General features: G+C 40.0%; 1 protein-coding gene across 1 annotated transcript in view; it reads left to right on the top strand.

Moving 5' to 3' along the window:
* stmn2b (stathmin 2b) overlaps positions 1–13307 on the top strand; it is a 33625-nt gene that overhangs the window by 15585 nt on the left and 4733 nt on the right. Inside the window, exons 2-4 of the mRNA XM_069915410.1 lie at positions 2768–2863; positions 4589–4767; positions 9010–9201. Of these exons, the coding sequence (XP_069771511.1) occupies positions 2768–2863; positions 4589–4767; positions 9010–9201 (467 nt within the window). The remainder of the gene's footprint in view (positions 1–2767; positions 2864–4588; positions 4768–9009; positions 9202–13307) is intronic.

Below are 13307 nucleotides of genomic sequence, written 5' to 3'. Positions count from 1 at the left end.
TCCTACCATCATTCAAAATGTACTGGGGGTGTAGGTCATTTGGGTGTAATTGGGCAGCATGGGCTTGTGGGCTGAAAGGACCTATACCATGCTGTATGTCTAAGTTAAATTTAAATGATTTTGGGTTTCACTGGTTGCTTTGTTGAAAAGCAAAGTTTAACTGCTCAAACATTGAAGTTCATCTGCTTTTTAAATGTCTGTAACAGGGTGATTGACAAACATTATCCATATATTTTTCTTGAAACTTCTCAAATCAAGGTATCATTCTTCGCAAAGACATACATAACATATCTGACAAGCATGGCAGTTCGAGGGCACCAATGCATTCTCCCTTTGTGAGAAAATTGCATTTGTAAAAGGCATCCAAAAAAACTGTAAGCTTCACAGCATAAAAATGATCCTCCCATCAAAAGACTTGTAAAGCTGGTGGTGTATGAGATTAAAGAAGGGGACAATGCATGTGTTGTTTGAACGGGCCTCTCTCCTCTTTTGTGCCTTTGATATCCAAATATCACCGTGTCATTACCTAAATGAAGCTTGTTTACCTTCTATTTTAAATTGTGAACATTTTTATAAATTCTGCAAACAAGAATGGCCTCTGAAATAATGCAGAGGCTGAAAGAACATCTCAACATTTCCAGAATATACTGTCAGGTCCAGGATCTTGCTGATGTGCCATGCAGATTGAGAGAATTTTGACTTGGTGTAGAATTTAAAGCATACATACATACAACAAATTCAGCATAAAAATACATTAGAATCCTACTGCTGAAAGGTGTCTAAACTGAAATTTTAATGTCTGCTATTTTCTCCTTGGATTATGACTGATCTGCTATTTACCAAATTTACAGTTTTATTTTCCAACATCTGTAAAATTTTGCTTATGCACTGAAATATCCAGAATCCTGGAGTGAAGGAAATGGGTGAATGACCAAATGCTGCTCATTATCATACTGATAACCTTAAGAAGGAGGCAGTAAACTTATCCAGTTAGGATTTAAAGAAAAGCAACCTGGGAGTTAAGTAAGATATTGCAAGTATCTTTAAGGGATTATATTTGCTCATATTTCTCTATTTTTTCATAACATACAAGTCAACCATTGTTTCTATGCTGGCTGTCAGAGAAATCCTATCAAACTTTCTCAATAATTTCCCTGTAACTTGTTCTTCCTCACCTGCCAACAAATTCCACCCCCTCCCCATCCCATCCTGATTCTCCTGCCACCTGCCAACACTAAGGGCAGTTTAAATTAGCCATTTAACTTACAAGCACACCTATAGCATGGGATGATACCATAGCAGTTGGGTGAAACCTACTCAATTCCAGGGAGAATGTAAAAACTCCTCACAAGCAGGACCAATCAAGCCAAACTGCTAGAGCTGTGAGGCAATTACAGTGAGGAATCTGAATTTCTACATACAGTAATAGGCCCTTCTGGCTCATGAGCCCACACCACCCAATTAACCTCCAATCCCTTACTTTTGGAGGGAGGGAGGAAACCGGAGGACCCAGAAGATTCGATCCCAGGTCGCTGGTGCTCTAACAGCATTGCACTAACTGTGCCACCCTAAAGACCTCTGAAAGAGTTGTGGAATCTAATTTATTTTAAAATGACATATGTTTGTCAATGCATTACTACTTGATCAAGCTAGACATCTGACCGTACTGAATTTCCAAGTTTATAGGTTAAATGCAACTGTTAAATCACATGTCTATTTATAAAAAGAAAAATAGTATCCAGGCCCATTTTCTTAATATGTGCAATGATCCTGATTTAAAAAAAAAGGAAAAGCTGCTAATCGCCCATTTGCAATCTCTTCTCTGAATATCATATCATGGTGGTTTAAAACATTGTTGCATGGATCCATCAGCTGATGTGTACCTTTCTGGCTTTTGCTTGAGCTGGTCATATAAAAGAAGTGATTAGCTGTAACCTGTAATAAGAGAGGAAGACTTAATTATTCAGATGGATAACTTTCATTAGATGAAAAATTCTTCTGTGAATTTGTGTGATAAATATTTACTGACACATACAGTGCTTTACAGGATGGTGAGGACACTTGGATTCAAATATCTAGCAAAAGAAGCATAAACTTTCAACTGTAAATGTACAATGCATATCAATAACAATAGAACTCTCATCTGTTAGAGGAGGGTGCTGCCTTCGTCTGAGCTCCTGAGAACTAGTAACAAAGGACTTCAACCCTCCTGCTACTCATGCTGCACCAGCAGTTCTTTGATGACAGGAAAATCAGTTCCACAAACTGTGCAAATGTCAAGTGGTCATGAGACAGTTTTAGTACTGGTGTGTGGCAAAAGGATGCTCTGCTCCCCTGGAGAGATGACAATGGAAGATCATTTTCAATAAAGGATATGGAAACTGATTTATCCCATATTTCCTGATGGCAGTCCTTTTTCTTGATATTACAACTTGTGTTATTTTGCAGAATTATTTATTATTAGCCAGAAGCTTTAGTTGATTGAACTATTCTGCCTCAATAATACAGTATTAAATAAATATAAACATGGAAGAAAAATTATCACTATTTTCCTAAACACAGCAAATTCCCACTTATCCAAAATACAAGTTCCTATTAATTCATTTCCCAGACTGTTCCTATTTGCAATAGCTAGTTTTGTTCCAAGTAATTCTGATTAACCGTCCTGCTTTGATCTGTTGTTTCTCACTGAGGTCCACCTACATTAAAGTGTGAAACTGAAAGCTAACCTTAAGAAGTAATGACTGTGTATTTGATTTTATTTCAGCCTACAAGGAGAAAATGAAGGAGCTCTCTATGCTTTCTCTGATATGTTCCTGCTTCTATTCTGAACCACATGCTGCCGCGTTCTATAATTATGATGGTGAGTCGATCATTGTGCTTGAATAAACACGTTAGAGATTTATTCAATGTGCTAATTTCCTTAAATAATTATAAAGAGATGACAGATCCCTGAACAGTTCGTCTTCAGAGCAACATTTCAACAGAGCCATTTTGGATTCCTTAAAGACACTATTCTGAAATTAATTTGCTCTCAAGAAATAAATATTCAGTAAACTGTCCTAAAATAGTACATTTGCTTTTTACTGTGGTTAAAGAAACTAAATTGTGTTTTGTAAGATTGTAGCAAAAGTTTAAATTAAACCAAAACTGTTCATTCTTAGCTTAACTAGATCCAATCTTCTCCACCTATGGAAATACTCATTTCTTTGGATGAAAAGGTTTGCGATGGGGCTAATAAAGCACTCTCCCGTGTAAATGCCATTGATTCATCAGGGCCATGATTTCTAGGGCTTCATATTAAGGCCTGCAATTGCATTAGGAGCACTGATATGCACTAGAGAAGGGCAGTCCTGGAGAAGGCATTCTACACTGGATCTACATTTTGACCAGCTAGTGCCCAGACTAACTTCATCCTTAACTCTATGTAACTGTAAATCATGGTGCCTGTAAGCCTGACAACAAAGGTAAAATTTAGCATGACTATCTTATCCTCTGAGCTGATGTAGTCCGCTCTACAAGTTATCAGGATCTTTTCAGTTGCTTGAGCTCAGTGATGTGAAGAACACATTTTGCTGAGTGGGGTAAGTGCCTGGGTGTGACCACCAGCTGTATCTCAGGTGGGTGAAATAAAATGGAAATATCAGAGAGAGTGTTTTTTTAATCCAAAGAATCGACTGAAGATGGCAATGACCTTTCTATCAAAGGCAATTAGGCTCAGAAGTAGAAACATGAAGTCAGAGAGTTCTATAGAATGGACACCAGCCATTTGGCCCAACCTAGTCCTACATTCAGCCCATATCCCTCCATAATCTTTCCCTCCATGTATCTGTCTAATGTAACATTATCAGCTTATTCTTTGAATCCATCACTCATTTTGAATGGACAGTCCCTGTGATGGATGTAGTTCCAGATTATGGAAGGGTGATGATCCACAACCAAAATCAATAGAATTCCACAAACAAACTTTTTTCTCTACCTAACCAACTGCATGTTAGACTGTCCTCCTTCTCCTGCCCATTCCTCCCTCCTCTCCTCACCCCACCTTTTCATTCATGTGTCTACCTGCTCTTTGCTCCTATCTTGACAAAGGGCTCAGGCCCGAAATGTGGGTTACCCTTTACTTCCTATGAATGCAGCATGACCTGCAAAGTTTCTTTAGGACTTTTGTTTATATTGCAAGACCAAAGGATTCAGCAAAGGATGGTACTAACTGGCTCACCGTATGATGTACATATTGAGGCCTCAGTATTTCTTTCCCGTGTTAGAAACCCATTGAACTGAAATCATCAACTTCTTAAGCAAGATGGTTCTCAATGTTCAATGTAGAAAAGTATAATTTGCAGATGCACCAAAATTTGTACTTGCTGCAGCCAGATATATAAAAAACAATTACAATAGTAAAAATTTAAATAACTACAGATGCAAAACAGAAAAAGAGATAATAAATATCAAAGGATAAATTAATAAATGTATACCTTTGCAGTTAGTCTAAGATTTTTAAAAAATTTATGTACCATTTCAGTGATGCAGACAGGTCTTTTGGTGGTAAAATGCACAAATTTACACTGCATTCATTATTCCCTAGACATGGAAGTAAAACAAATCAACAAGCGTTCCTCAGGTCAATCCTTTGAGGTGATTTTAAAGCCTCCTTCCCCAGAAGCAGTGCCAGCACTGGACCGAACTTTGTCACCTCCAAAGAAGAAGGATCTCTCTTTGGATGAGATCCAGAAGAAACTTGAGGCTGCAGAGGACAGGAGGAAGGTAAAGAATTATGCTGAATATAATTTGATTAGATATAAACATACACATGTAACCTACAGTTTGAGTCTTTTGGCCAACCTTTTCCTTACAGAAAGCAGAATTTTAACAACCCTCATAGACTTCTAAACTAACTCATGTCAGTGAGTGTCCCCTATGAGAAGCCTTCTTAACCACTGGAAGCCTGTCAAATCATTTCACACATTCTCTCCTAGTGTAATGAAAATACCATATATGGTGTTGAAAATTTTACCTGTTCCAATCCCATTGGTTTCTCAATCTGTGAAGAAATTCCTTTTAAAACTTTCTCCAATCAGATTTGTTTCAGTTGTTGATGTGAAAGTGAGCAGAAGTTTAACTGAGGGGTTCAATTTTGGGTTTGACCAAATCTCCATGTTTAGGGCCAATGTATGAAGAATCACTCTGACCTGGATGAAGGTTGTTGTGGTCCTATAAGGAGAGGTCTGGATGAGAGAACCATACCCTGATAAGCCAAGCCATCACTAATCAAGGTGAAAAGTGAAACTTCACCTCAATGGTGGTGAAGCCAGGCTAGAATCAAGTTCAAAATCTGGCCTTTGGCTAAAGGTGAAGGGTTTCAACCCAAAACATGGACCATGACTTTTCCCCCACAGATGTTAATCGACCTGCTGAGTTCCTCCAAAAAATTGTTTCAGATTCCAGAATCTGCAGTGTCTTGTATCTCCTTTGGAACCTTCTAAAACCATATAGTTAGAGTTCATACTTCCTTGATTTGTGCTATATAATTTTAAAAATCTATATTTGAAGTACTAGGATAGGTAATACCCGAGCAGTACTTTCGAGTCGGTGTAATAGTTTTATTAGGTCAGGTTCACAATTAAATCCAATTCATTTGATTAGGCAAGTCCATCTTAACAACTGCTTTCATCATGTGTCTTTCAGGAATAGATATAAATAGATACATGTTGGTAATATAGCACATGAAAATGATGATTAGCTTTTGATAACTTTGCACAATATACTGTACTATAATTTGTCAGTCTAGTCCATGAGAGATCAAAACTGAAGGGAAGTCGCTGTCACAGCAACATTGCTTATGCATTCATTGCAACTATGCTCCCAGGAACCTAAATAATTTATAATAGTTGTGTACAACATTTTTGCAAGGAAAATCAACATGCCAATCCAAGTCGCTGCTAAGGGTCACTCATGCCAGACTCTGTGATCATAATTGCCTTTTTGACCGCATTTCAGTCTGGGTATCCTCAAGTCCAGTGGAGGAATATCAATTTACTGCATCTTGCCAGCAACTATAATGGGATGTCTGGCTCCTGAACTTGTCTCGGTTTCGGCAAATCCATGCCTTTCAACAGTTGCCAGACAGCCAACAAGTTTCAGACAATTTACAATTTTGAATTAATTGATATGTTAATATTTATTGCTTTTCTTTTAATTTTGTAAACTTTAAAAAAAATTGTTATCATTTTTAATATTTTATCATAAAATTTGTTTAAGTTTTAACTTTTTTAAAATCTTTGCAAAGATTTACAAACATTCCAAACTCTTTGACAGTTGATAAACCAGGGATGGTTCGGCCAGCTGTCAATTTATTTTGGAGGGCGAAGTTCCCATTTTTGACAGGAAAGCTGAACCTTGCTAATTAGGAGCTATTCAGGTCACTGGAACTAGGGAGCAATGAGCAGGGACAACATATCTCTCAGTGAAGTCGGCCAGATAGTAAAACCGCAGGAATCCAAAAGTCTATATTATACACCACTGAATTTTAAGGACACAGGGCCCATCAATGTATCATTTCTTCTTTGGCTTGGCTTCGCGGACGAAGATTTATGGAGGGGGTAAAAAGTCCACGTCAGCTGCAGGCTCGTTTGTGGCTGACAAGTCCGATGCGGGACAGGCAGACACGATTGCAGCGGTTGCAGGGGAAAATTGGTTGGTTGGGGTTGGGTGTTGGGTTTTTCCTCCTTTGCCTTTTGTCAGTGAGGTGGGCTCTGCGGTCTTCTTCAAAGGAGGTTGCTGCCCGCCAAACTGTGAGGCGCCAAGATGCACGGTTTGAGGCGTTATCAGCCCACTGGCGGTGGTCAATGTGGCAGGCACCAAGAGATTTCTTTAGGCAGTCCTTGTACCTTTTCTTTGGTGCACCTCTGTCACGGTGGCCAGTGGAAAGCTCGCCATATAACACGATCTTGGGAAGGCGATGGTCTTCCATTCTGGAGACGTGACCCATCCAGCGCAGCTGGATCTTCAGCCGCGTGGACTCGATGCTGTCGACCTCTGCCATCTCGAGTACTTCGACGTTAGGGATGTAAGCGCTCCAATGGATGTTGAGGATGGAGCGGAGACAACGCTGGTGGAAGCGTTCTAGGAGCCGTAGGTGGTGCCGGTAGAGGACCCATGATTCGGAGCCGAACAGGAGTGTGGGTATGACAACGGCTCTGTATACGCTTATCTTTGTGAGGTTTTTCAGTTGGTTGTTTTTCCAGACTCTTTTGTGTAGTCTTCCAAAGGCGCTATTTGCCTTGGCGAGTCTGTTGTCTATCTCATTGTCGATCCTTGCATCTGATGTAATGGTGCAGCCGAGATAGGTAAACTGGTTGACCGTTTTGAGTTTTGTGTGCCCGATGGAGATGTGGGGGGGCTGGTAGTCATGGTGGGGAGCTGGCTGATGGAGGACCTCAGTTTTCTTCAGGCTGACTTCCAGGCCAAACATTTTGGCAGTTTCCGCAAAGCAGGACGTCAAGCGCTGAAGAGCTGGCTCTGAATGGGCAACTAAAGCGGCATCGTCTGCAAAGAGTAGTTCACAGACAAGTTTCTCTTGTGTCTTGGTGTGAGCTTGCAGGCGCCTCAGATTGAAGAGACTGCCATCCGTGCGGTACCGGATGTAAACAGCGTCTTCATTGTTGGGGTATCATAGATTGTTGGTAAGCATACAAACGCATTGCTACTATATTATTAGGGTGCAGTATTTCTCACTCTAACATACAGTGTGCAGCAGATCATTATTTTCCCATGATATTGAATATTATTTCAAACTGTCTGATATATTGTTATGGATTCATGATTAGATGAATCATATATAACAATATTAATGCAAAACAATTATGGACTGCAAGACTACATGTTTGGTTCTATTATTATAAATTGCTAAAGTTTTAGATACATTTCATTTTGACTGCTTAAGTGTTAACCATCTGCTGAACAGGAGTAGCTTCTACCTCAGCAGTTTTCCAATAACTAAAGTTAAAATTGCTTTATCATTTTCCAATGTATTTATTTGTAGGAAACTGACTTATTTAATGAGGTTTATTTCATTTCCTGAAGTTACAGTTGATGAAGTTCATTGCAAATATTTATTTGGTACAGTGATTCTGTTAATCTTCCACTCTTCAACACAAACTCCACAACGCCACAATACAGAAACCTACTTCCCCCTTTTAACAATCCCATTTTTATCTTGGCTGCATTCTTACTGTTAATGCTCCCATGATATTCCTATTTTGTTGCCTTGGAAGTTAACGATCTTCACATTCCTTGATTTTGTTTGATTTAAAAATTCACTATATTCACCACACTGATTGCAGTGTTACAGCCTAATTAGATTTCCACTCATTCTGTCCCGTTTAAATATTTCCCCTTGATGTTAGCTTAATAATTTCCTTGCATTTATTGTAGCATTATCCTTTTATCATTGCATTGTATTTTGATTTTATCAACTAGGTCCTTGACATTTTCCTTTTTCACATAGAATCGTTAGATGAAGACAGCGGCTTTCTGTAATGAAATACTGCATTTGGATACATTTTTAATATCTTGTTGTATTTTCTTTGTAAAATGATTATATAGTTTCCTTTGGTGAAAAAGATTTTAAATGAGTTTAATATAAGGTAAATTAGAGATGTATTTCTTCACATGCTCCTCTATCATTTTCCTTTTTAACCTGTAATTTGCCTTCTGTACCAACGTTGATAAATCTAACCGTGCTTCTATGACACAATTTTTCCCTAATTATTAACACTGATTTTCTCAGCTCTGCAATGAAACTTCCATCATGAAAAACATAATATATGATTCAGTGAAATATACAGAAAATCATTTGATCATTTAAAAGAAAATTAAAAACAAGTGTAAATTATTTTTCAGGATAATTTCTAACATATTGTGTGCTTGTACACACCTATCCCCACCACACACATGTACACGTAATACATACAGTATATATGAAAGTTTCATATCTTTTAATTGCAGTCTCAGGAGGCCCAGATTCTGAAGCAGCTTGCAGAAAAGAGAGAGCATGAGCGAGAGGTCTTGCAAAAGGCCATGGATGAGAACAATATTTTCAGCAAGACTGCAGAGGAAAAACTGATCATAAAGATGGAATTGAACAAGGAAAATCGCGAAGCTCACTTAGCTGCTCTTATGGAACGTCTCCGCGAGAGGGTAAATTTTAAAAAAAACATTTGATATTGCCATCTATGTCCGCACTTTCTCTCATTAGTTCCATCGGCTCAGTGGAGAGAAGGCATTGTCAGCCTTTCAGTGGTGAAGTTGAAAAACATTGCCAGTGTATCCCAAATCTTTGTCTTCCTGTTAAATCTCTGTCTTCATATATATTCTGAAATATGTTTTGACAGTTTTAACATGCTTCCCACTCTTTGAACAATGGTGCAATATTTCATAAGCGAAGGCACCATAGCTTCATAAGATTGTGGACATTATTAAATCAGTCTCTCACACAAAGTGAATGCTGCTATACCTCTGACCTATGACCACCAGGTTACCTCAGTGCAGCCCGCTGTACCTTTTCAAAAGTGGAGAACATTGGCCAAGAAGAACAACTCACTGGTTTAGTGTTTAGGAGTCAAATTTAATTTCCCCCCACCTTTGCCACCATTTTCATGGATGTGAACCATGTTGATGGAGAAGCAAAATTCCCACCCATAATTAGCCAGATTATGAACAGTTATGGGGAGGAAGCCAAGCAGTGGGGCTAAGTGGAAAAATGCAACAGTTCGCGATTAAATGGTGGAGCAGATTCAATGGGATGAATAGCCTATTTTTTGCTCCTCCATCTTGTGGTCCTATGGTAACTATGTTTATCTTTAGACAGAAGACCATCTGTCCTAAAGAAAGCAGGACCTCATTTAAATGGTATTTTTTCCACTTAGGGATATCTACTGTGATATCATTCTCTCCATTTTTAATGAAAATGTGAACTATTTCATGAAAGCGAGGCATGGGAGTAAGATCGAAAATCCCACACCCCAAGGAGTCAATGACTGGTTCAGCCAAAAAAAAATGCTGCAGCCACTTCCTCCTTCCCAATGCTGAGGAACGAGAAAGGTAAAGAATGCTGAGCTCTTACAAGGGTCAGATTAGAGCAACAATTATCCACCATCCGTACCGAATAATAAAGCACATTTTAAAATTTGCTGATACAAAAAGATCTAACACTGCAATTTAATAGAATAGTGGTCTTAATCTGTTTGAGAGCAATAAGAAATGACAGATATTGAAGGGAATTCAAGTTATGCCACAGCCACTCATGGGCTAAATAAGACCTGGAGAATTGTGAGCAGTTCCAGACATCACACCTTGAGAACAACATATTGGTCTTGCTGGAATGCAATGTAAAAGTTGGAACCAGAGTTGCATTGCAAGGAGAAATTACAAACCACCTGTTGCTTTGCCCAGAATTTAAAAGCTTACAATAAGTGCTGATTTGATGGAAGTTTACAAAAGTTTATAAGGTAAATAGCAAAAAATTTGCAACTGCTTGGGGAATATAGGTCAATGGTGCAATGTCTGAAAATAAATCTCAATTATGTCAGATGCTCTACTGCTCACACTGGTAATGTGGATTTATTTTTGCTCATGGAGGTTAGTGCCAGGCGATTGTCAATTTTATCCCTAAGACAATTTGATTTTTGATCATTTATAATTTTAAGGGTTTTTGGAAAAAAGGCAGGTACATGGTTGGTAATAAATCAACCATAGATTAAGACATTAATAGAAAGAGGGGCTATCTGTCCCATACCTGTCTCTATTAGCTATTAAGTTTTCAGGTTTATTGTCATCTGATTGTACAACAGTGTGTAAGTGGCCCAGTGTAGGAGTGGGACTTAAAGGCTTTGGCTCACGAGGCTTCAGCAAGCAGAGGCTGAGGATGAGCTTGATTCTAGTGAGGTAAGGCCAGATAAGTTGTTTGTATTTAACTTAGGAAGAGTAAATGGCTATGGTAGTAGAATTCTCCGATTGCAGGATATGGGATATCTTGGACAGCACAATTATCCCTGATGACTACACCTCCAGCTCTAGTTCCTTAACTCAGTCTCCCAGGAGCAGCAGCTGTATGAACTCTGGATCATTCGACAGGCAGAGGTAGTGATAGAGAGGAACTTTAGGGAGACATTCACACCCTAAAGTCAGGAGGCAGGTGACTGTTCGGAGAAGGAAGGGGAATAAGTAGACATTGCAGAGCACTCCTGTGGCTGTTTCCCACAACAATGTATACTGTTTTAGATACTGCTTGGGGGGAAGACAATCTACCAGGGACAAGTTGAGGTGGTTACATTTCTGGCAGAGGCTGGCTCCTTGGCTCAGAAGGGAAGCGGGGAGAAGAGGAGAGCTATGGCAACTGGGGACTCATTGGCTAGATGAATTGATAGGAGGTTCTATGAATGAGATCAATAGTATGTTGCCTCCCAGGTGCCAGGGTCAGGGACATCTCTGATTGAGTTCACAGCATCCTGGAGGGGGAGGCTGTGCACCTGGATGTTCTGGTCCAAGTGGGGACCAATGCATAGAATGAAGTGGCGATGAATATAGGGAGTTGGATAAGGAGCTGAAAAGCTGGACCACAAGGGGAGTAATCGTGGGATTGTTGCCTGTGTCACACAGAGATAGGAAGCTGGAAAATGAATACGTGCCTGAAGAGTTGATACAGGGGTTCAGATTTGTGGTTCATTGGGATCTCTTCTAGCAAAGATCTGAAGTGTACCAAAAGGACAGGCTGCATCTGAACTGGAAAGGGACCAATATCCAGGTTTTGCTAGAGCTGTTGGGGAGGCTTTAAACTAGTTTAGCAGGGGGTGGGAACCAATGTTCCCTCTAAGCTGTGCGTGTGCTCAAACATTCCATGTGCTCACATGTGTGCAAATGTACGCTCATTAACTGCTCTTGAGCATGTGCACTTAGACCATTTGTGCGCATACCCAGCTTAGAGGGAACTCTAGTGGAAACCAAAATGTGAGTACAGAGAATAAGGCAGAAGGACAAAAGCATGATGCTCTGAATTTGTGAGGAAGGACAGGCAGGGGACAAAACATAAATGTAGCCAGGCAGAGGTTTAAAATGAGGCTATTTCAATGCTAGGAGTATTAAGAATAAAGGGGATGAACTTAGAGCATAGATCAGTACATAGAACTATGATGTTGTGGCCGTTACAGAGACTTGGCAGGAGGAAGGGCAGGATTGGCTCATGCAGGTACCAGGATTTAAAAGGAATAGGATGGGAGATGAAGCAGGGGAGGGGGAGGAAGTAACATTTCTGGTCAGGGATAGTATCACCGCTATAGAAAGGGAGACAATGTAAAGGCATGTACATTGAGGCGGTGTGGGTGGAAATCAGAAATATGAAGGGAGTTATCACTGTGCTGGGAATTGTCTATAGACTCCCAAATAGCCCACTTGACACCAAGGACCAGATAAGCAGGCAGATTTTGGAAAGATGCAGGACATACAGGGTTGTAGTTATGGGTGATTTCACCTTCCCTAATATCAGCTGGCAACTTCTTACTGCAAGAGGGATAGATGGGGCTGAATTTGTCAGGCGCATCCAAAAAAAGTTCCTGACACAGTAGATGGACCAGCCGATGAGAGGAGAAGCCATACTGGATCTAATTCTACGTTATAAACCTGGTCAGGTGGCAGATAGCTCGATGCGGGAGCATTCTAGTGAGAGTGACCATAACTCCCTGTGCTTTAGCATTGCTATAAAAGCAGAAGAAATGGGAAAGTGATTAATTGGGGAAGGGCTAGTTATGATGGGATGAAGCAGGAAACAGATGTTCAAGGGTGAAAGCAGAGAACTAATGTAGAGGAAGTTTAGGGACCACTTGTGCTGGGTTCAGGATAGGTTTATCCCACTGGATCAAGAAAAAGATGGTAGGAAAAGGTAACCATGGTAGATGAAGCAGGTAAGGCAGCTGGTGAAGAGGAAGAAGGGATCATATACTAGGCTCATGGTAGCCAGGAAGGAGCTTAAGAAAAGAATTGGGAGAGCTTTAAGGGGGCACGAGAAGGCCTTGGCATGTAGGATTAAGGAGAATCCCAAAGCATTCTATGCATATGTGAACAGTAGAAGGATGATGAGAATGAAGGTGGGGCTGCTAAAGGAGGCAGCATGTCCCTGGAGGCAGCGGAGGTTGGGGAGGTCCTAAATAAATAGTTTGCTTCAGTATTCACAAGAGAAAAGGACATTGATCAGGGTGAGATTGAAATAGAACAGGCTTGTGTGCTGGACGATGTGAAGATTAAGGAAGAGA

This window comes from Narcine bancroftii, chromosome 2 (assembly GCF_036971445.1).
Source record: "Narcine bancroftii isolate sNarBan1 chromosome 2, sNarBan1.hap1, whole genome shotgun sequence".
NCBI lineage: Eukaryota > Metazoa > Chordata > Chondrichthyes > Torpediniformes > Narcinidae > Narcine > Narcine bancroftii.
The sequence above is the reverse complement of the archived record's forward strand: the minus strand, read 5'-3'. Positions and strand labels throughout refer to the sequence as shown.